The sequence below is a fragment of the Sphaerodactylus townsendi genome, linkage group LG08, assembly GCF_021028975.2.
Source record: "Sphaerodactylus townsendi isolate TG3544 linkage group LG08, MPM_Stown_v2.3, whole genome shotgun sequence".
Taxonomy (NCBI): Eukaryota; Metazoa; Chordata; class Lepidosauria; order Squamata; family Sphaerodactylidae; genus Sphaerodactylus; species Sphaerodactylus townsendi.
Window position 1 is genome coordinate 33,089,110 of NC_059432.1, and position 18,774 is coordinate 33,107,883.

Genomic DNA, 18,774 nt, shown 5'->3' on the forward strand with positions numbered 1-18,774 from the left:
TCCTCGGCTAATTCCGCAGCGAGGCTCCCGCGAGCTGTCTTTGAGGAAGCGGTGATTCGACTTGGGAAGACTCATTTTTTCGTCACAGGCGGCGGAGGGAGCGGCCGAAGATCGGCGCTTGAGCTCCGGCTCTTTTTTCCCTCCCTCTCTTCTCCCCCTCCTTCCTCCTCCTCCTCCTCCTCGTCGGTGCCGTTCCCTCTCCCTTCCCCCCTCCCTGCTTCCCTTCCCTTGCTCTCTCGGAAGCTGCAGCCATGATGGCTGTTTGAGGCTCAGGCGCGGGGGGCTCGGAGCCACAGCCCAGCGGGCGAAGAACGGGCGAACGACCGAAGGAACTGAGGAAGGAGGAGGAGGAAAAGCAGAACGAGGGCGGGGGTGGCATGTTCGGGGTGGGGGCGCGTGTGTATGAGTGAGTGAGAGCGCGCGCCGGATTGATCGGAGGCAACGGACAAACCAGCGCGAGGAAATGACACGGGGCAGCCCTCAGCCGCGCGCGCCCCTCAGGACCTGAGATCGCTGCCTTAAAAAAAAAAAAACCAGGGCGCGTGCGCACATCTCTTTTTTCGCCCCCCCCCCCCGGCTCTCCTGGCTAGGGGAAGCCGAGAATCCAGTAGCCAAACTTTGTGGACGGCGGACTCTGAAGACCGACCTGCCCGGCCGGCCGGCCCCCCCTTCGTGCGGAGGGGGGGCAGGGAGAAAAAGGCGGAGGAAGGATTCGGGGGGGAGGCGATCCCCTCGCTACAGCCCGCGGGGCCGCTGTCACCGTTGCTCCTGGGGCGCCGCCGCCTGAGAGGGAAGGGAGAGCGCCTCAAAGGCGGCGGCGGCGGCGGCGGTTCCTCTTTCTCCTCACCCGGCAGCCCCCACCGAGCACCGAACCCCGCTCTGCGCCCGGCTGCAGGAGGGACCGAGCGGAGTCGCGCCACTATCGGGAGCTGCTGCAGCAAGAGGAGCTTCCTTTCCCCGCCGGCGCCTTCTACCTCGGCAGGGCCTTCGCCTGAGTCGCCGCAATCGGCCGGGGCAGCAGCAGGCCCTGTCCGCGGTGCCGGCCTTGCAACGCCCGGGGAAGGGGCGGCCGCGCTGCTTTCCGGCCGCCTGGCTGCCCAGCCTGAGCATCGGCGGGGAGAGGGAGCAGCCTCCTCCGCCAAGGCTCGAGCTCTCCGCGCCCTGCAGCCACCGCCGCCGCCGTGCCTGTCCTCGCTGCTCCCGAGCGGGTCCCGGCTGCCAGACATGACCGCCATCATCAAAGAGATGGTCAGCAGGAACAAAAGGCGATACCAGGAGGATGGCTTCGATCTAGACCTTACCTGTATCCTAGATCTTGTGCAGGCCTGAGCGGGGTGGGGGGTGAGGGTGCCAATTTCCTTCTTTTCCTAGGGAAGGGGGAACTCCTCTAGTGTCTCACCCCTGTTCCTCGTATTTCCGTTCTGGGAGACTAGTGTCTGTTTCCTTTTATTCTTTTCCTCCTCTCTCCCTAATATTGGGGGCCATGATCCTTTAGAAAAGCTGTTGTGATTTTTGTCCGCCAGTTTCCAGGTTTCAAGCACCAAGATTCTGAGGCCTAGGCCTGCACTGAAAGGTAGAGATGAAATTGAAGGGGAAATGGCTAGTGCATGTACAGCTGTTGCATCAGAATCCTGCAGCGATTATCTTGTGTGTTTCGGTGTCTGCTGTATAATGTGATTTGGTGTGGCTGTATTTTGTGGCGGAGCCCACATGAAGACTTTATCAGCTCTACTGACAAAGAGCCGGGCACTCTCCATAGGCCTAATGCTTTTGTCTTCTGGAAAATGCTGCTTGTGGTGGTATAGAACATACACACTGTAGATCAATTACGTAGTGTTCCTAGCTACAGATGAAGGGATTGGCCACAGATATTTTCTGCTTAATAGGAATTGTTTTTGTATTTTATGCTATCTAGTAAAAACAGGGGCTCAGGTTTCCTTGATTCTAAATGACAATGATATAATTTGATGTGAGTCAAATATGCAGCAAATAATTATAGTTGCAAAGGTTGACACTAGTCCTTGTTTGAAATGTAACTATTGCATTATGTGCTTTGTTATGAGACAATGTTTTGCTGAAACTATCAACTAAGTCTGCAGATAAATATTTTAAAGCCTTTGCTTGAGCTCAGTAACTTTTTTTATTAAATGAGCTGTCTGGCTTGAACATTATGCTTGTGAAGTTAAAAATATCTGGTGTGCAGTTGTAAGTTTTAGTGCTTGAGTTTGACAATATATTTTAGTGAGTAAAGAAACCATTTTATTTCTCTGTTTTATTAGATCCATTGTGGGGGTGTGGCCAATATACACATGAACATACCTTAGGTTCTTTGTGCCAGCTGACGGTAGCATCATTTTAGCTATAAAGAGCATAGGCTAAGACAATATATTAATACATTATTCAGTTAGGAGTAGGACACAAGGCACGGTAAGGAGAACTAAAGCCTGATCTTAACTTGTGGTATAGCAGTTGTGCTGCTGCAAATGTTTATAATGTTTAAGTTAAGGCATAGGTTGTACTTTAAGTTGTGATGCTTTCTTTAAAATCTAGAAATTTAAGAAAAACGAAATGAAGCCAGGATTCTTTTTCAGTAAGCCTGTTGGTGGCTTCCCTCCATTTTGGAGAATAAAGTACAGTGATTTTAAAAAATACTAGCGGTAATTTTTCCATGTAGGAGTATTGAGATCATTTTTCTTTAAAAAAGGATGCAGTGGATTTGTATTGTGAACTGTAATAGAATTTACCATTATTACAGGAAGTATTTTTTATATATCAGTCATGTAAAAATAATAATACTGTTGCTTACCTATGTAGTTTTATCTCAGTTTTATATGCAGATCAGCTGTTTTCAACATTTAAGTAGCTGTGCAGAATTAATTGAAAAAAAATCTCATATTCAATCAGTGAAGCCTAAACCACTGTATTGAAAAAAATTTGGTCATTTCATAAGAGATGGAATCTCTTTGTATATCGAATGATTATTTCTAATTGGATCTCTTTCACTGGCAAAAGTCATCCAAATAATTTAAGTAATAGTCTAGTGGATTTGACATTTTGAATTAAACTGCATGCAGATGTTTCTTATTAAACGAGGAGACCGAAATTTCGGACACAAAATTAGGATCAGTGTATTATGATGTACTTTTGTGTGCTTTTATTACTTCTTCCAAAATAAGCCTGGGAATGCATTACCTGTTCAATTTGAAGAAGGTTGTGCTTCCTACTGAACTTCCAGAGGCTGTGCAGTGGATACATGCTGTGTCATGTGGCTTTAGAAAGGTGTTGATGTATGGTTGTGCTTTCTATCTTTCAGGCAAAAGTTAGTCAGAACTGTTGAGTTCAGTGGGACTTGCTTTTAAATACACATTCTTGTAACTGCACTGGAAGCTTAATTGCTGTCAATTAAATGTAGTTGGGACCAAAACTTAGGCATTGTTTCAACGAAACTTATTCCATAATATATCTATTAATCTTTAAGGTTTCACAAGGCTCTTTGTTTTGGACTGTATGTCTTACCATTCGTTTCCATCTAACCAACTGATAGGAAGTTTCAAATCCATAGCAAGTTCTCTTTTGTTATTATGTGTTTTTGGATTGAAGGGAAGTATTAATTATTGAAATAATATCTGTTTAGTTACTTGTATTGCGTAATGTTGCCTTAATTGAGAGAGAATTTTTAATCAGGATGTTCTGCATTTAAAAAAAATTGTTCGCTTGTGTTGGTAAAACTATGTCAACCACAGTGTCCATCAGTCAACATTTATTACAGTCAAGATCAGTCAATGTCAGTTTAACAGCACAATCTACTTTTAAATATAAAATTTATATACAGAGATTAAAACCATAATGTGTTAAATGGGAGTGCAAATGTATGTTTGTCCTACATAAAAAGAGGGGGGGGGTTGGTTGAGCTTATATTAAAGGAAATGATTTTTTGAAAGTTGCGGTTATGCCGTTTTAATAATTCAAATGTAGTTAAAATGTGTTGTTTTTTGAGAGCACTCCCCCCTCCCCCTGGTATTTAATGGTTGAACATATTTGGTTCAACTCGGCTCGTTTAATTTTTGCATATTCTTCCAAGTGCATTGGAGTAGTATACTGTTCAGTGGAGTTACTTAACTTTGAGACACAGAAGTCATAGTATGTGCAGATTCGTAAGTTATGCAAACTAAACATAAAGTTAAAAATTAACAAGCATTCCTTGTGTACACAGCTAAATCACTGCTCTTGGTCCTCCAGCGATCAGTAGTAGATGCTGTATGAGCAGTAGCCAGATGTGCTATATTTTAGTCAAAAGTTGACTTTTGAAGTGGTGAGTAACCTATAAATTAATTGCAATACAAGAACCGAGAGAGAATCCTAACATAATTACATATTTGTAAATGAATAATTCAATAGAAAGCTGTCTGAAATCAAGCGAGAGCACTGGTTCACCTAGGCTGGTGTTGCCTGTTTTGACTGACTGATGCCTCTCCAAAGCTTTGGGCAGAATCTTCCTAGTTACGATCGGAGATCATTTTTAAAGAGAGATGCAAAGGGTTGAAAGCTGGAACCTCATGCGTGCAAAGCACATACCTTTTCCCAATTGCTTGTAAACTTATCTTCGTAAGCTTATTTTTCATTTTATTGCTACAGTGAGTGTGTCTCATCTCATGTCAGGGACAGTTATGGTTAGTATATACTGTTGTGTAAAAATAGGAAGGATTAGCTACAGCACTTTAAAGCAAGGCTTACATTTTAATTTTTCTAATACATTTTGGCTCATTATTTTAAATGTTAAACTTCATTGCTGTTGCAGTATTGTGAACCTAGGACTGGATTCTGTTGGAAAGATCTGCACAGTCAAAAGGGGGTAATTATTTCCTCTTATGGTGGCCCTTCACCTTTCCACTTACATTGTTTCTGGCAATCTCTGTCCCCTGGTGTATCAGGGAACATTTTGGGCTGTCGGCAGGGGGGAGGTTGCACTTCCATACACAGAACATACATAGAATAAAAATCCCAGTATATTTAATACTCATGCATACTGCCCCAAAAATCCATATTGGTATCCAATGTCTTTTTAGGTTGTTATTTTGCCAAAATTATTAAGCGTTGCTCGTTTAAAAATTAGTTTCCAATCATCCAACATTATGCATAGGAAGTGTGTGCGCCCATGCTAGGACTAGCACCTGTTTGTTCAATTAAATTTGTTCTAAATATTGTTCATTTGGGTTATCTTAAAAGACGTTCAGGCATATTGACCACAAACCTTTGTTTGCTACCATGGATTGGAAATTGCTGATTATCTGAAGCAAAATGAGCTACATATTTTTATGGGTTTTTGATAAGCTGTATCTGGGTTAACATTATCAGCTACATCCTACACAAGGCGAAGAAAAAAGCTTGCATAGTAAACTGATTTAGCCTTTAATTCATTGAATGTGCTGTTGGCATCCTAAGCTGCGGTGGGGCTGTCATCTAGCTAGTATTGTAGCTCTTGAGATTTTGGAGTTGGAGGTCCCATTTGCTTTGGCAGCCCCTAGTTGATCAGACTTTCCTCTTTCCTTCTCTGATGCCCAAGCTCTGATACCCAAGCTGTGTGTTCACAAGAGCATCAGTAACATCTGCCCCTCTGTAGGTTCTCAGACCTTTTGAAAGACTGATTTCTGGGGGGGGGGGGGGGCTATGTTCCATGTTAGAAATTCCTTGGAAAGTTCAGCATGGTGCTGAGCCTTTGGGTTTGGTTCTGTAACTTCCTTTGCCCCTCTTGAATCATCTCTGAGTGATGGGTAAGAAGTCATCATACTGCATGATAGGAACAACAGTATAACTCAGTGATGGCGAACCTTTTTGAGATTGAGTGCCCAAATTTCAACCCAAACCCCACTTATTAATCGCAAAGTGCCAACCCAGCAATTTAACCTGGATGTTGAGGTTTTAGTTTAGAAAAAACCGATTGGCTCCCTCTTCCTCTGCCCCACCCGCTCAAGCAGGGGCCAGCCTGCTCAAGCCTCCAGCAAGTCAGAGAGTGCACTGCCTCTCTAGCATCTCTGCCTCCTCTGTGCCCCCCCCTCGGACAGCAGCCACCTGGAGTACAGGCACCAGGCCCGCCAGCCGAGTCCTTCCTGTTCCTGCACGCACCTCATGCTCAGTGGCCCAGCCAGCCTAGATGTATGTGTGTGTGTGGGGTGTGTGTGATTTTCTGCCCCCCACATGACAAACTCTGTGTGCGCGTGCCCACAGAGAGGGCTCCGAGTGCCACCTTTGGCACCCGTGCCATAGGTTCGCCATCACTGGTATAACTGTACGGTCATGGGCTTGATCTTTGGGCTGTAGCTGGCCTGTAAGGTTGTAGGATTCTGATGTGATTTGTATATTAGATACTAGATATCTGGGGCAATATACTCAGTCAAGCTGATGTCTTAAAAGTTCACTTTATAGAAACTAGTTTGTTATACAGGTATTTGTCTTGATTGCCTAACTTTTGCAATATTCCGACACTTGGCTGCTGGGAGTTTTCTTGGCTGTTGCAGCCATGATCTGGTATTTTTTCCTCCTAATATTTCCCCTACATCTATGGCTGGTATCTTTAGAGGTATGTCATGCTACTATGGAAAGAAACACATTTTACCAAGACGTGTCTCTTAGATGCCGGCAATAGATGCAGGTGAAATGTTAGGAGCAAAAACTACCAGGCCATGGGCACACAACCTCAACAGCCAGTTGATTCTGGAAGTGAAAGCCTTCAATATATTCTGACACAATTCTCATTTTTATTCTTACCTTCCAAGAATCTTTGAACTATGTACAATTTATCATTTCAACAACCTCGTCTGAGCAAAAGATTTGCACAAGCAAACATAATGATCTTTAATTATTGGTAACTTGAAGCTAGGCCTCTCTTATCTAGGTCAGGCACTGTTACATACTAGGTGTACTTCAATAACTTCTGTGTAATGTGGTTATTGTGTCTACTTTATTGTGTCTACTTTATAAATGGGAGGCAGCTAGTTTACTGATATCTTTCCCACTCCAGGTGCTCTCCACATATGTGTGCAGGTGCACAGTGACATTTTGTTCATATATGTTGGTTCCTTGGATCTGTTGACTTCAGTGCCTCACAGCCAAGAATTAGAATTTGGAAAGGGTCATTGCTGTACACAAGGTCTCTCTCTCTCTCTTTTCCTATCTCATTTATAATGATACAATTTGTCTGGGTAAAAGTATTCAGACTACATTATATCATATGCTGGCATTGCATATTGTATGATGATGTTGAGGGAAAGCTGTTACCCCCTTTTATGTTCTGCATATAAAATGTTAACTCTTCAGAAAATTGTTGATGTTAGTGTTGATATAAGTAGCAGATTATAGCTTTCAGCCAATACTGACATCCTGTGCTTCAAACATAGGCAGCGTATTGTTTCTATTCCTTGAGGGTTTCTTTTGGTTATTCCAAACCATGCACTACATTTTTGATCTGTTAACCATTAGACACTTGCTCCTTAAGGATGGTTGCAAAAAAAAGAAAAGAATTTTATATGGGGAGGAGGGAATATTGAACAAAAACTTCTTGAAAGCCCCTTATATAAGAAAAACTCCTTATATTGATACCACCTTGAGTGAATTGTGGGGGTTTCGAGTATAAAAAAGGTTGCTGTAGTACTATCTTTAGAAGATGTACTTGATCAGTAATATTTTAATGAAGTAAAGCATTCTTGTGATAGTACATAGTTTTAAGGGAAATTCACAATGTCTGAACATTTTTAGTCATAATTATGAAAATTGTTCTTGTATTTGTCATGAGATGTTCACATTTTTCTCTGGGGTATGATTCTTTTTTAATGTTAAAAGTTTTTGTCAGTGGTGAATTAATAATTCACTGCAACTTTGGTAAATGTTCTTTTGGGGAGAGTGTACATTAAAGATGCCTCTAAAAACTACCATCAATTTAACTGGGCAAGACTTTGCATGCATGCATTCATGATCTGGCAGTTAATGTGTGAGTTTTCTAACTATAGCTGCTACTATTTGACATCTGCTTATAATATCCTGTGCCCTTCTTACTCCATTTGTAGAGTTTAACAAAAAATTGCAGTAAGAAGAAATTAATGAAAACTAAATAATTGTACAGCTAAGGACACTCTTGGCCACATATTCTGGATTTTAATTTTTTTGGGTGCAAGGAGTCTGCATTGTAGCTAACTTCTGAGGAGGTGCCACGAGGCTTGCTTCATGAAAGAACTATCATGTTTGAAGACAGTCTCCCGTTCAGGAAAAAATTTAGCAAAGGATCACATTAGTTTTTATTATTTTTTGCTGCAGCTACATATACTTAGAAACTAGAAGTCATTTGCAGTTGATCATCGTGTTTTTTTTCCATGACAACCTCTTCTTTCAGTGTTCTAAGACAAGTGGTGAGTTGCACCTCACCTCACCATGTCTTGGCTTGCCTGCATTTCAGTGGTATTTCAAGAAATACTGTTTGCTTGTGAAGAGTTGGAGTAATATTGTAAATGGCTTTTCCAGTTGCCCTATGTATTGAATTTGTACTGTATCTTACTGGATGATGCCTGAAATATAGGCCTACTTAATTTTTTCACTCAGAATTCTTTGTGGAGAAAGGATAGAAGCAGGCATCGGACTTGTACAATTCTTATTCCTCTCTTCTCTGTTCACTATTATAGTTATAATAGACCTCAAAACCAGGAGGACCTGAAGTTAAAAAAACAATTAAAAATAAATTCAGATAACTATAGTACCTCGTGGTTTTAGATGTTCAGTGCTCTCTGTAGTGAGAAGAACGGGCTAGGAAAGTAGCATTGGACATATTCAAGGCCTGTTTCTGATCTGACTCTGGGGAGAATCCCTGATGACTTCAGTTAATAGGAGAAAATTGAGGCATTACTGAAATGTTGGCTGTAGATATATGAAGGTTAATCTTCTAGTTTAACTTTTCTTTTTCATCACTGGTGGTAAAATTCAGGTAGACCTTTCAAACCATTAGTGGAATCAGAGATAAAAAGGACTCTGTAATTTAGATAATCCAAACCCTGTTCTAAAACTCCTCAGTCATGCTTAAGTAGCAAACCTGGCAAAGTCCTGCCAAATTTTCCATGAAACCTTAAGGGAAGGAAATGCTTTAGCCTCTATAGGCTGTTTGTTCCATTGCTGAACCAATCTTACAATTCATGTATTTAAAAATCTTTACTCTGAAGCCATGTACTTGAAACTGTTGTTTCTAAATCAGTGTATTTCTTATCTGTTTCCCAATCACTTCCTTTTCTCTGAACCCTGAATATTTTGTCATAGGATATCTTCTAGGTAATTCAAAGGAGAAAGTAAGGAGATTAGGTAGTTCCATGGAAAGCAGCTGCATTAACAGCTATTAGACATTATAAACTAATTTGAAGCTTTTTGATTTTAGAGACGGTATACCTCTGTTTACTGATTGCTGGCAAGATGATACCAGGGAAGGCTGTCACTTTAATTCATGTGTCAGTAGTTTCTGGAAACAGTTAAGTAACCACTGTTGAAAAATGGGAGTGATGAACTAGGTGGACTTTTGCAATTGTAACATACAGAATTACTTGAGTCTAAGCCCATTCATTTCAATTGTCTTAGACTGGAGTAACTGCATAGGCTTACACTGTCAGACTCATTCACCAGGGCTCTTAGTTCTTTCTGGTTTGTCTTGAATGCTGATATCCCAGAGCTGACATGATGTATTAGATTATTACCAGTACTGAATAGAATTGTAAGATCATACTAAAGCCATGGAGGGAAGTTTGTGATGTAGTTTGTAGAGGCATAGGTCTTTCCCCCCCATTATATCATGTTGACTTGTAATCTGTATTGTTTACAAATGGCACTTTGCCTTCTCTCCACTTCATATCTCAGTCATGTTGTGCATGCACAGCTTTCATTCTATACAGTATCTTTCCTCTTTTTTTGTACCTGCTTTTGTTTGCAACCACTTCCCAGTTGAATAATATTTTTAGTGGATTCTATTTTGGATTACTTACAGATTTGATCCAGGTACAATAAGGCCATTCATTGACCATTCATTGATATTGACCAGCACTGGACCTTGCACTGATCCCTACATTGCCTGGCTTGATGTCTTTCAAGGTTGATAGTGATATTTTTTATTAATTTTTGTTGGGGGGGGCTGCTTACTCACTTTGCACTAGTTCTTTTTCCCATTTCTCAGGTTTTCTTATGAGGTTGCCCTGGAGGATTGGTTAGAAGCCTTGGCAAAGTCTTAACGTAGTCATTTATTTCAAGAAGGTGTTGTGTTACTGTTAAGAAAGGTAGTGTTCTTAGACAGATTCTTTTGTTTTGATTCCTTTGCTTTGCTTTTGCACGAAGGACATGAGTTTTTTACCTTGCACGGCAGTGCAACATGTTTCCCCAAAAGCTGCTTTTCATTTCTACGGAAATTCCCAGGAATAGCATGTATGGGGACATTTTTCGTGGGAAGGGGAAGGTGAGAAGGTTGTGCTCCTTAGACATAAATCTGTCCATCTGTGGTAATGCTGAGTTGGATCTAACTGATTTGGATTTTGGTGACGAAACTGCAGCACAAAGAAAATGTGAACATTCTGTACACTTGTAGTGGCCCTTTGTATGTGTACATACAGTACCATTAGTAGCTAAAACATAAACATAATATCAAAGTTAGGTGGATTGAGGATGTTTTGATCAGAGGATAATATATTAAGGTGTCAGATTTTTCAGCTGACTGAATTGGTGTGTGAGATACTGTTGAGGTTATAGAACAGGGGTAGGGAACCTTTAACACTCAAAGAGCCATTTGGACCTGTTTTCCACGGGAAAAGAAAACACTTGGAGCCGCAAATAATTTTTGACCTTTTGCTCCACTCATTCTGAGAAGCGCATGGATGCACCCGCCCTGCTGCCTGCAGGGTGGACAAGGATGAAGCCGGCGGCTCGGCCTCCTCAGCCGCTGGGAAAGCGCCCGCCCCACTCCAATGGGGCGGGCGAGAGGGGAAGCCCGCAATGCGGCCCAGCGGACCGTGGGCAGTTGGTGAGCCCGCCCTGCTGCCTGCAGGGCGGGCAAGGATGGGGCCAGCGGCTTGGCTCGTGGAGCCACAGTGCAAGGGCAGAAGAGCCGCATGTGGCTCTCGAGCTGCAGGTTCCCTACCCCTGTTATAGAACATAGGTTCCCTTCAATTCTGTCTGTCTTCTGTTACAGGATATTTTGAGGAGAAGGGAAATTACCCTGTGTTTGCTGCTACCACAATACGCCAGTGACTTTAAAAAAAATCTGATTCAATGCTTTATCATAGCATGGTAGTTTTCAAACATCAGCAACCCTAGGATTCCGATGTTGATAACTTTTCTTGAATACCTAATCCTATTGATGTCTGTTGTGGACAGAAGTTTAAGAAATGTTGCTCTGAAACCGTCACTGGTATCTTTGCTAAGACTATCGTCCTTCTTTTTTCAAGAACAACACTGCAGGATCAGACCAAGGGCTTGTTTTTGAACAAAGGCCAGCAAGATAGTTCAAGGAGGATCCTCCTATTCTCTCCATGAAAAGTATCCCAAATCTTGTGCTTCTTCTTGTGGATCTAAATTTGACTTAATCTGATTCAGTGCTGTCCAGGGACTTGTTGTCAGTGCTGTTATGGAGGTGTAGCCCACATCTCCTATTAACTCCCATTGGAAACAATGGGGGATGGGGCACCCCCTTTGGGAGTCCATAACTTTGGACCCCCTGAACCAAACCTCACCTAAGTTGGGTGGTATCATCAGGAGAGTCTCCCAAAAAATCCCTGACATTTTGGTGCTACTAGTCCAGGGGTCTGCAACCTGCGGCTCTCCAGATGTTCATGGACTGCAAATCCCATCAGCCCCTGCCAGCATGGCCAATGCCCCCCCCCCCCACCCCCCCCCCCCCCAACACCCCCCCCCCCCCCCCCCCCCCCCCCCCCCCCCCCCCCCCCCCCCCCCCCCCCCCCCCCCCCCACCCCCCCCCCCCCCCCCCCCCACCCCCCCCCACCCCCCCCCCCCCCCACCCCCCCCCCCCCCCCCCCCCCCCCCCCCCACCCCCCCCCCCCCCCACCCCCCCCCCCCCCCACCCCCCCCCCCCCCTTCCATCACCCCCCCCCCCTCCCACCCCCACCCCGCCCCACCCCCCCCCCCCCCCCCCCCCCGCCCCCGACCCCCCACCCCCTCCCCCCCCCCCCCCCCCCACCCGCCACCCACCCCCCCCACCCCCCGCACGCCCCACCCCCCCCACCCCCCTCCCCCCCCACCCCCCCCCCCCCCCACCCCCCCCCCCCCCCACATGCCATGCTGGCAGGGGCTGATGGGATTTGCAGTCCATGAACATCTGGAGAGCCGCAGGTTGCAGACCCCTGTGCTAGTCTAAAAGCAGCGCCACCTGCAGGCCAAAAATTGAAAAAATGCAATTTTTTTTAAAAAAACCACAAACAGATTTTTTGCGCCTCCCGGGTGCGCACCCAATGCAATGTGCACCCCTGGTAGCTACGCCTCTGGTGATGCATCACCTGCACTATCCCTGAGTTTACGGGGGAGTAGAAGATCTGGCATGACTTACTTGACCTCTCTTTCTGGCAGTTAATCCCTAAGAACCAAACAGAAAGCTTTTTTCAGTGAAGTTCCTCGTGCAACAGCACAGCCATCTCACGCAGCATAGCACTCTGTATACGCACAGAAGCAGTTGATCTTTTCTTTGCCTACCACTGTGGCAGCTCAGTCAGCGGAAGTTTGTGTGTAAGGAGTGAACTCCGTATATCTCACTGGTGCTTCTGTTCTGAGATGTTGCATACCAAGCTCCTGGCAGCCTCTGTCTTCATCTCTTTGCTACACAAGGAATCCTGCCATAGAACTTTTGTGCACAACCTGTTTGACCAAGAGCCATTGCTTCAGTGAGTGAGAAGGGCAAAGCTGCACTAGTTGTATGGATAGATGCAGTTAGCTGTTGCCTGCCATAGTTCCTTAGGAGTACCCTCATGAATCCAAGTTTGAAAAATTCTCCAGTTACACATTGATAGTTCAATACTATGCATATTTGCTCAGCAATAAGTCCTACTGAGTTCAGAGTGACCTTTTCCCAAGTTGCGTATGAATCAATTCATGAATACTAGTTCCCTTTAATGCCTTTACTGTGCTGTGCTTATTATGAAGCTTTAGTATGAGAGTTTCTGTCACCTGCTTAGAGTGCCTTGTGCTCAACCACAGCTAGATCTTGCTGTTTGAGATTAAAAGGTGGAATAGGTCTTTTTTAGTTGTTGAGCTCAGTGGCTTCCAAAACTGCATAACTGAAACATGTACCTGAGGTATCTTTAAAGGATGATTTTAGGTTACTCTGCAAAGTTAAAGGCTAGAACCTCTAGGAAAATATTTGTAAGGATGTGCTTCATGACTTCTTCCTGGAAATAAGTACTTGCAGATGAAAACTGGTCAGTCAGAACTTGCTGTTCCTGAAAAATGAATTTACTTGTCTGATGTCACGGTCATTGCTGCCCCACACCATCACTTTGTACTTTTTCATTTTCATGTCCTTTTTAAACGTTCGCAAAGAGGAATGGAAGTATGATAGCATATTCTAGTTTACTGCCAGTAACTGGTCAGGCATAAAGTAGACGTGATGGGCGAGTTTTCAGTTGCAATTTGTCTCCACTTTCTTGCGTTATAGCTTCCTACACATAATAAGCCTTAAAATATATTGGGTTGTATTGTATCCTGCTTGTGAGCTGTGATAATTATCTAATCTAGTTTACTTTTCCCATGTTCTTGAGAAACAAATGATATTTTTAATTTGATTCTCTTAAATTTGATGTAGTTTATTGCCGATGGATTTCCATCTGTATGCCATATGAATAGTAGTGTTACGATATCTCTCAATTGACTTCATTTTAGACTGGGAAAGCAGCTTAGTAGAGAAGATACTACAAAGGATACAAAGAGGTTTGAAAGGTTCTGTTTGTAATTTCTGGAAGCAGATTGCATTGTATTTTTTTTATTTTTCATTTTATTTTATTAGATTTTTAACCCACCCTTTCCGGCCCAAAGTTGGGCTCAGGGCAGCTAACAACATAATACACACATTAATTTAAAATCCTGTTGAGGCTCCAGTTATTTCAATCATTCATAGTTCCGTGCATGACCAACCAAGGAGGGAAAGACATAAGGAAAACAAAACAAAAGAAACCAAAACAAAACCAGCTATAGGAATCACATAAGTAAAAACAAATAAGGGTAGGGAGGCAAAGAATGATGTAACCATTGTTGCATCAACTACAGGCCTGGTGGAACATCCTCATGTTACAAGTGCTGTTGAATTGAGCCAGTTCCTGCAGAGCCCAGGTCTCAGTTGACAGAGTTCTACCAGGCCGGTGCCAGAGCTGAGAAAGCTTTGGCTTGGGTTGAAAACAACTGGATGCTTCTAGGGCCAGAGATCACCAGCAGATTGCTTCTAATTGAGCATAATTCTCTCTTGGTGTTCTTTTGGGAGAGGCAATTCCATAGATACAACAGTCCCAAATTGTTTAGGGCTTTGAAGGTTAACACCAAAACATTGAACCTGATTTGGTATTCAGCGGATAGCCAGTGCAGCTGGCGGAGTACAGACTGAATGAGAGATCTTAAGGTGTCCCTCACCATTGCGTTCTGGACCTTCTGAAGTTTCCAGAGCAGTCTCAAGGGCAGCCCAACATAGAGTTACCACAGTCTAGGCTGGAGATGACAATTGCATGGATCACAGTGGCTAGCTAAGTCAGGGTGATGGTGATAGGGTACCAACAACTTAGCCTGGTGGAGATGAAAAACTGTCACTCTGGTTAATTTTTGATCTGGGCCACCTTAGTAAGGGTGGCCCAGAATCACACCCAGAATCACACACAGGCTCTTGACAGCGGGCGTACATATTTCCACCCCATTCAACTTGTGACAACTGGTCTCCCAGTCCTGACTATCCTTGGCCCAGCCACAGGACCTCCAGTTTTCAATGGATTGAGTTTCAGTTAACTCTGCTTCAGTCATCTCACCACACTGTCCAGACACTTGGCCAATTTATCTGGGACAGTGTCTGGTCAGCTCTCCATCAACAGATACAGCTGGGCGTCATCCATGTAGCAATGACAATTCAGCCTGAAACTCTGGACTAATTGGGCAAGTGGTCACATATAGATGTTAAATAACATTGGGGAGATGATCACCTCCTGAGAGATTGTGCACACCAATGGATGCCATGGTGACACCCCCAGTGCTACTCTCATTCCCTGATGTTGGAAAAATGAAACCAGCCACTACAAGACTGACCCACACACTCCAGAGCTGACAAGGCAGTAGGTCAGAAGATCATGACTGACTGTGTCAAATGCTGCTATAAGCTCTAATAGTAGCGTTGACCCATCCCAATCCAGTTTGCTATGGAGATAACCTGTAAGGGCGACCAACACAGTATCCATCCCATGACCAGGCTGGATGCCAGATTGAAATGGGTCAAGAGCCAGTGTATTCTCTGGAAAAAGATGGAGCTGTTCCTGGACTGTAATTGGGTGCATCATAAGGTTCCATTTTTTTCCAAGAATGGTCTCACCATTACCTCCTTCAGCATCTCTGGAGAGACCTCTGAACTTGGACAGATTGATAATGTTCACCAGTGGGTTCTATACCCCGTCACTGCTTGCTTTAACCAACTGTAACAAGCACGGTTCTAAGACACAAGTGACTGGGTTCACAGCAACTAGAATTCTGTCAACATCAGCCCAATCAAGCCAGCTGAAACAGTCTAGTATAGGACCTGAAGATGGCCAAGGGGCCTCCAGTTTGCTCTGTGTATCAATATTGATTGGGAGGTTTTGCCAGACAACAAGAATTTATCCACAAAATAGCTCACAGAAGCTTCACAGTTGATTACCAAATTCTAACATATTGAAGTCCCATCTGAAGGAATGTAAGAGTTTTAATTACCCTAAATTATTGTGCTGGGCATAAGCTAGCAGATGTAATGGAGGCTGCTCAAAATTTCTTTTTAACAGCGTTCGCTGCCACCTCAAAGGATTTCATTCGCATTCCTTAAGATGGCTCTTGTAGCTTCACGAGGAATACACCATAAAATGTGCTGTAGTTGTCTAAGCTCTTGGTTCATTAACTGCAGCTTCATGGTATACCAAGGTGCTAGGTTCCTGCATGAGTGAAGAGAATGTTGGGAAGCGATCTCACTAATGGCTTCAGATAGACGGCTTTATTGGTCTACCAGCACATTTGATAAGTTGTGGAGAGGCATCAGATGCTGCAGAACATTCTGGAAATGATTTGTATCCGTTAGTCTCCTCCAGGTGGTATAAATCTGCTCACCGCTTATGCAGTCAGGGGCTGGGAAAAGTGATCTGACCTTGGCACCCAGTCAGCAGAGTTTAGATCTGCAACTGCTCCCAAGCTAGAAATCAGATCCATTGTGTGGCCAGCTTGTTATGCAGGACCTGACATAACCAGAGTACTACCATGAAAGATACTAGGCCTGAGATCTGCAGTGAAGAGGCTGTATCTGCATTGACCTTGAGTTTTAACTTGAGGGAAACCTCCACATGCAACATGACACTGCGTCTAGCAGGCTAGGCAGGGTGTCCAGTGATGAGCTAAGTGACTGGTACACTACCAGGATAGCCAAACTCCAACATCCCACACCAGGCCAACACAATCCATACCAAAGATTGTTGGGTAGTGATTGTCTTGAAGAAGAAAGAGTCCTGAATGAACATCGCCTCCCTCCTCCCTCCACAATTGAGAAACCTGGGGAAGTCAATTCTTTTAGGGCGACCATCTCACCATCCCTCACCCAGGCCTTGGTCACAGATGCCAGGATCGCACCAGGTGCTGGAAAATAATTCAGTGTAATTCATCAGACTTTTCTCTAGCAAGGAAGAAAGTGTCAAGTGTGTCTATCACAGTTTAGTTGTAAACAGCTTTCTTTTCTGCTTTTATGTTGAAATATGGGTATTGTGTGGTATATATTAAAAAGTGCTGTTTGAATTAGCAGTTTTTTTAAAATGTCAGAAAGTGCCCATGATTCAAAGGACTCTGGGCCTGTCTGATTTCTCCTGCTGCTCATGTACCAGTACATTTAGCATTCTTTTTACATTCTCTCCCCTCCCCCTCCAGTAAAATTAGTTTTTGCATATAACATCAAATTATTTCTTTGTGAATTTTTAATGTCTTTAATGTATATTCTGATGTAAACATATAATAGCTTCTTTATAGCTTTTCTTTTTTCATTTGAGTTTCAAGACAGCATCTACTTTTCAGATCTTGGTAGAGAAACTATTAACTCATGAACAAGCTTACTTTGAAATCCAGTTTGGGATTCACGCTGTCGTCTGATTGTACAAAGTATTTTCACTTAGAGAACGGTAGGAAAGAAGAGATTCTGACTGAAGAGTTGTTTGGGAAGAGCTGTCAATGCTTTATAATACTGTGTTCAAATCTGGAGAAGTCCATGACAGCTCAAGCTAGAATACATGTTGTTAGTATTTAAGGTGCCACAACACTTCTGTTATAATCTGTAAGTAGGATATTTAACTGTGACTATTTCTAGTCTCTTATTCATATATACAGCTTGCAGGAATGATAATGAGGTGGATTATATTCTTATCCTACCAGTTTCTTTGTTTTATTTACTAAAATAGTTATACCACATCCTTTTGTTATCTCAAGTTTGATGGGTTCCTCCAGTCAAAGGAGCCTTGTTCCAAATTATACTTCTTCCATTGGCGGAGGAGCTACAGAGGAGAGAGGTTGTGTGGAGGAATTTTGGATTCACCCCATTTTATGTGAACCATGCAAAAAAGACTGATGACAAGAGTGCATATTGTTGAGCTCATTACTAGCGTTGCATATGTGTTGAGCCATGTCACATTGTGAAAAACAGCAGGAATTGTCCTATATGTTCTAATACAGATACTTGATTCCTTGCACTTGCTTGAACTATGCAGTATTCTGGTTGAAGCAGTATTCCACCTACAGAGGTTGCGGAGGAAAATGTGTTTAGTAAACCCTTTCTCTAGTGGTTTATGTAGCTCTTTCAGTCATCTGGGAAACAGGAGGGTCTGGATAAACACTTGCAGGAGTAAAATTATGAGTCACAAATCATGGTAACTGCGATGGTGTTCAGTAGTAATGTGGGTATGAACCTGGTTTATGACCTCTATGCACAGGGAATAGTGAAAAACTCATGATTGACCCTTTGTGCTACAGTGGTGATGCTTGATCATGGGTTTTATTTCTCTGCATAGGAAAAAAAGTCAATTTTCTCTGGCATGCATAGTAATCTCAAAAGTTACTGGAAACTGAAGGCTGAAAAGTTCTATAATATACTGTTTAGGTAGAGGGGGAACTGGGGTGATTTTCCCCCAAGGACTTATTTGAATTTTTTTGATTAAAAAAGATATCCGAGAGCTGAAAAGTAGTTCCTGTGAAATAGCTTCTTTTGGTATTAGTGAAACGTACCTCCTTACAGATTAAAATAGGTTATCTACTCAATGTGTGTTGTGAAAATTTTACATAAACCAGTCTACAACATAGTAATTGTTGTGTATTTTCAAGGATATGTTTATTGTTTACCTAGGAGTAATTTTCTCCACAATTAATATCCTGTGTGTGTATAGCACTGCTGGTGGTGTAAAACTGAGTATCAGTTATGCTGCTAGATATCCATACGAAAGTATGAAATAATTTCTATCAAATAACTGTTCTTTACTACAAAATTTATGTGCATTGTTTCCGACTTTTATTTTT

General features: G+C 43.2%; 1 protein-coding gene across 1 annotated transcript in view; it reads left to right on the plus strand.

Annotated features, from left to right (window-relative positions):
• Positions 1-528: 528 nt before the first annotated feature.
• Positions 529-18,774, plus strand: part of PTEN (phosphatase and tensin homolog) — a 77,085-nt gene continuing 58,839 nt past the window's right edge. Inside the window, exon 1 of the mRNA XM_048505234.1 lies at positions 529-1,303. Within this exon, the coding sequence (XP_048361191.1) occupies positions 1,225-1,303 (79 nt within the window). The 5' untranslated portion in view covers positions 529-1,224. The remainder of the gene's footprint in view (positions 1,304-18,774) is intronic.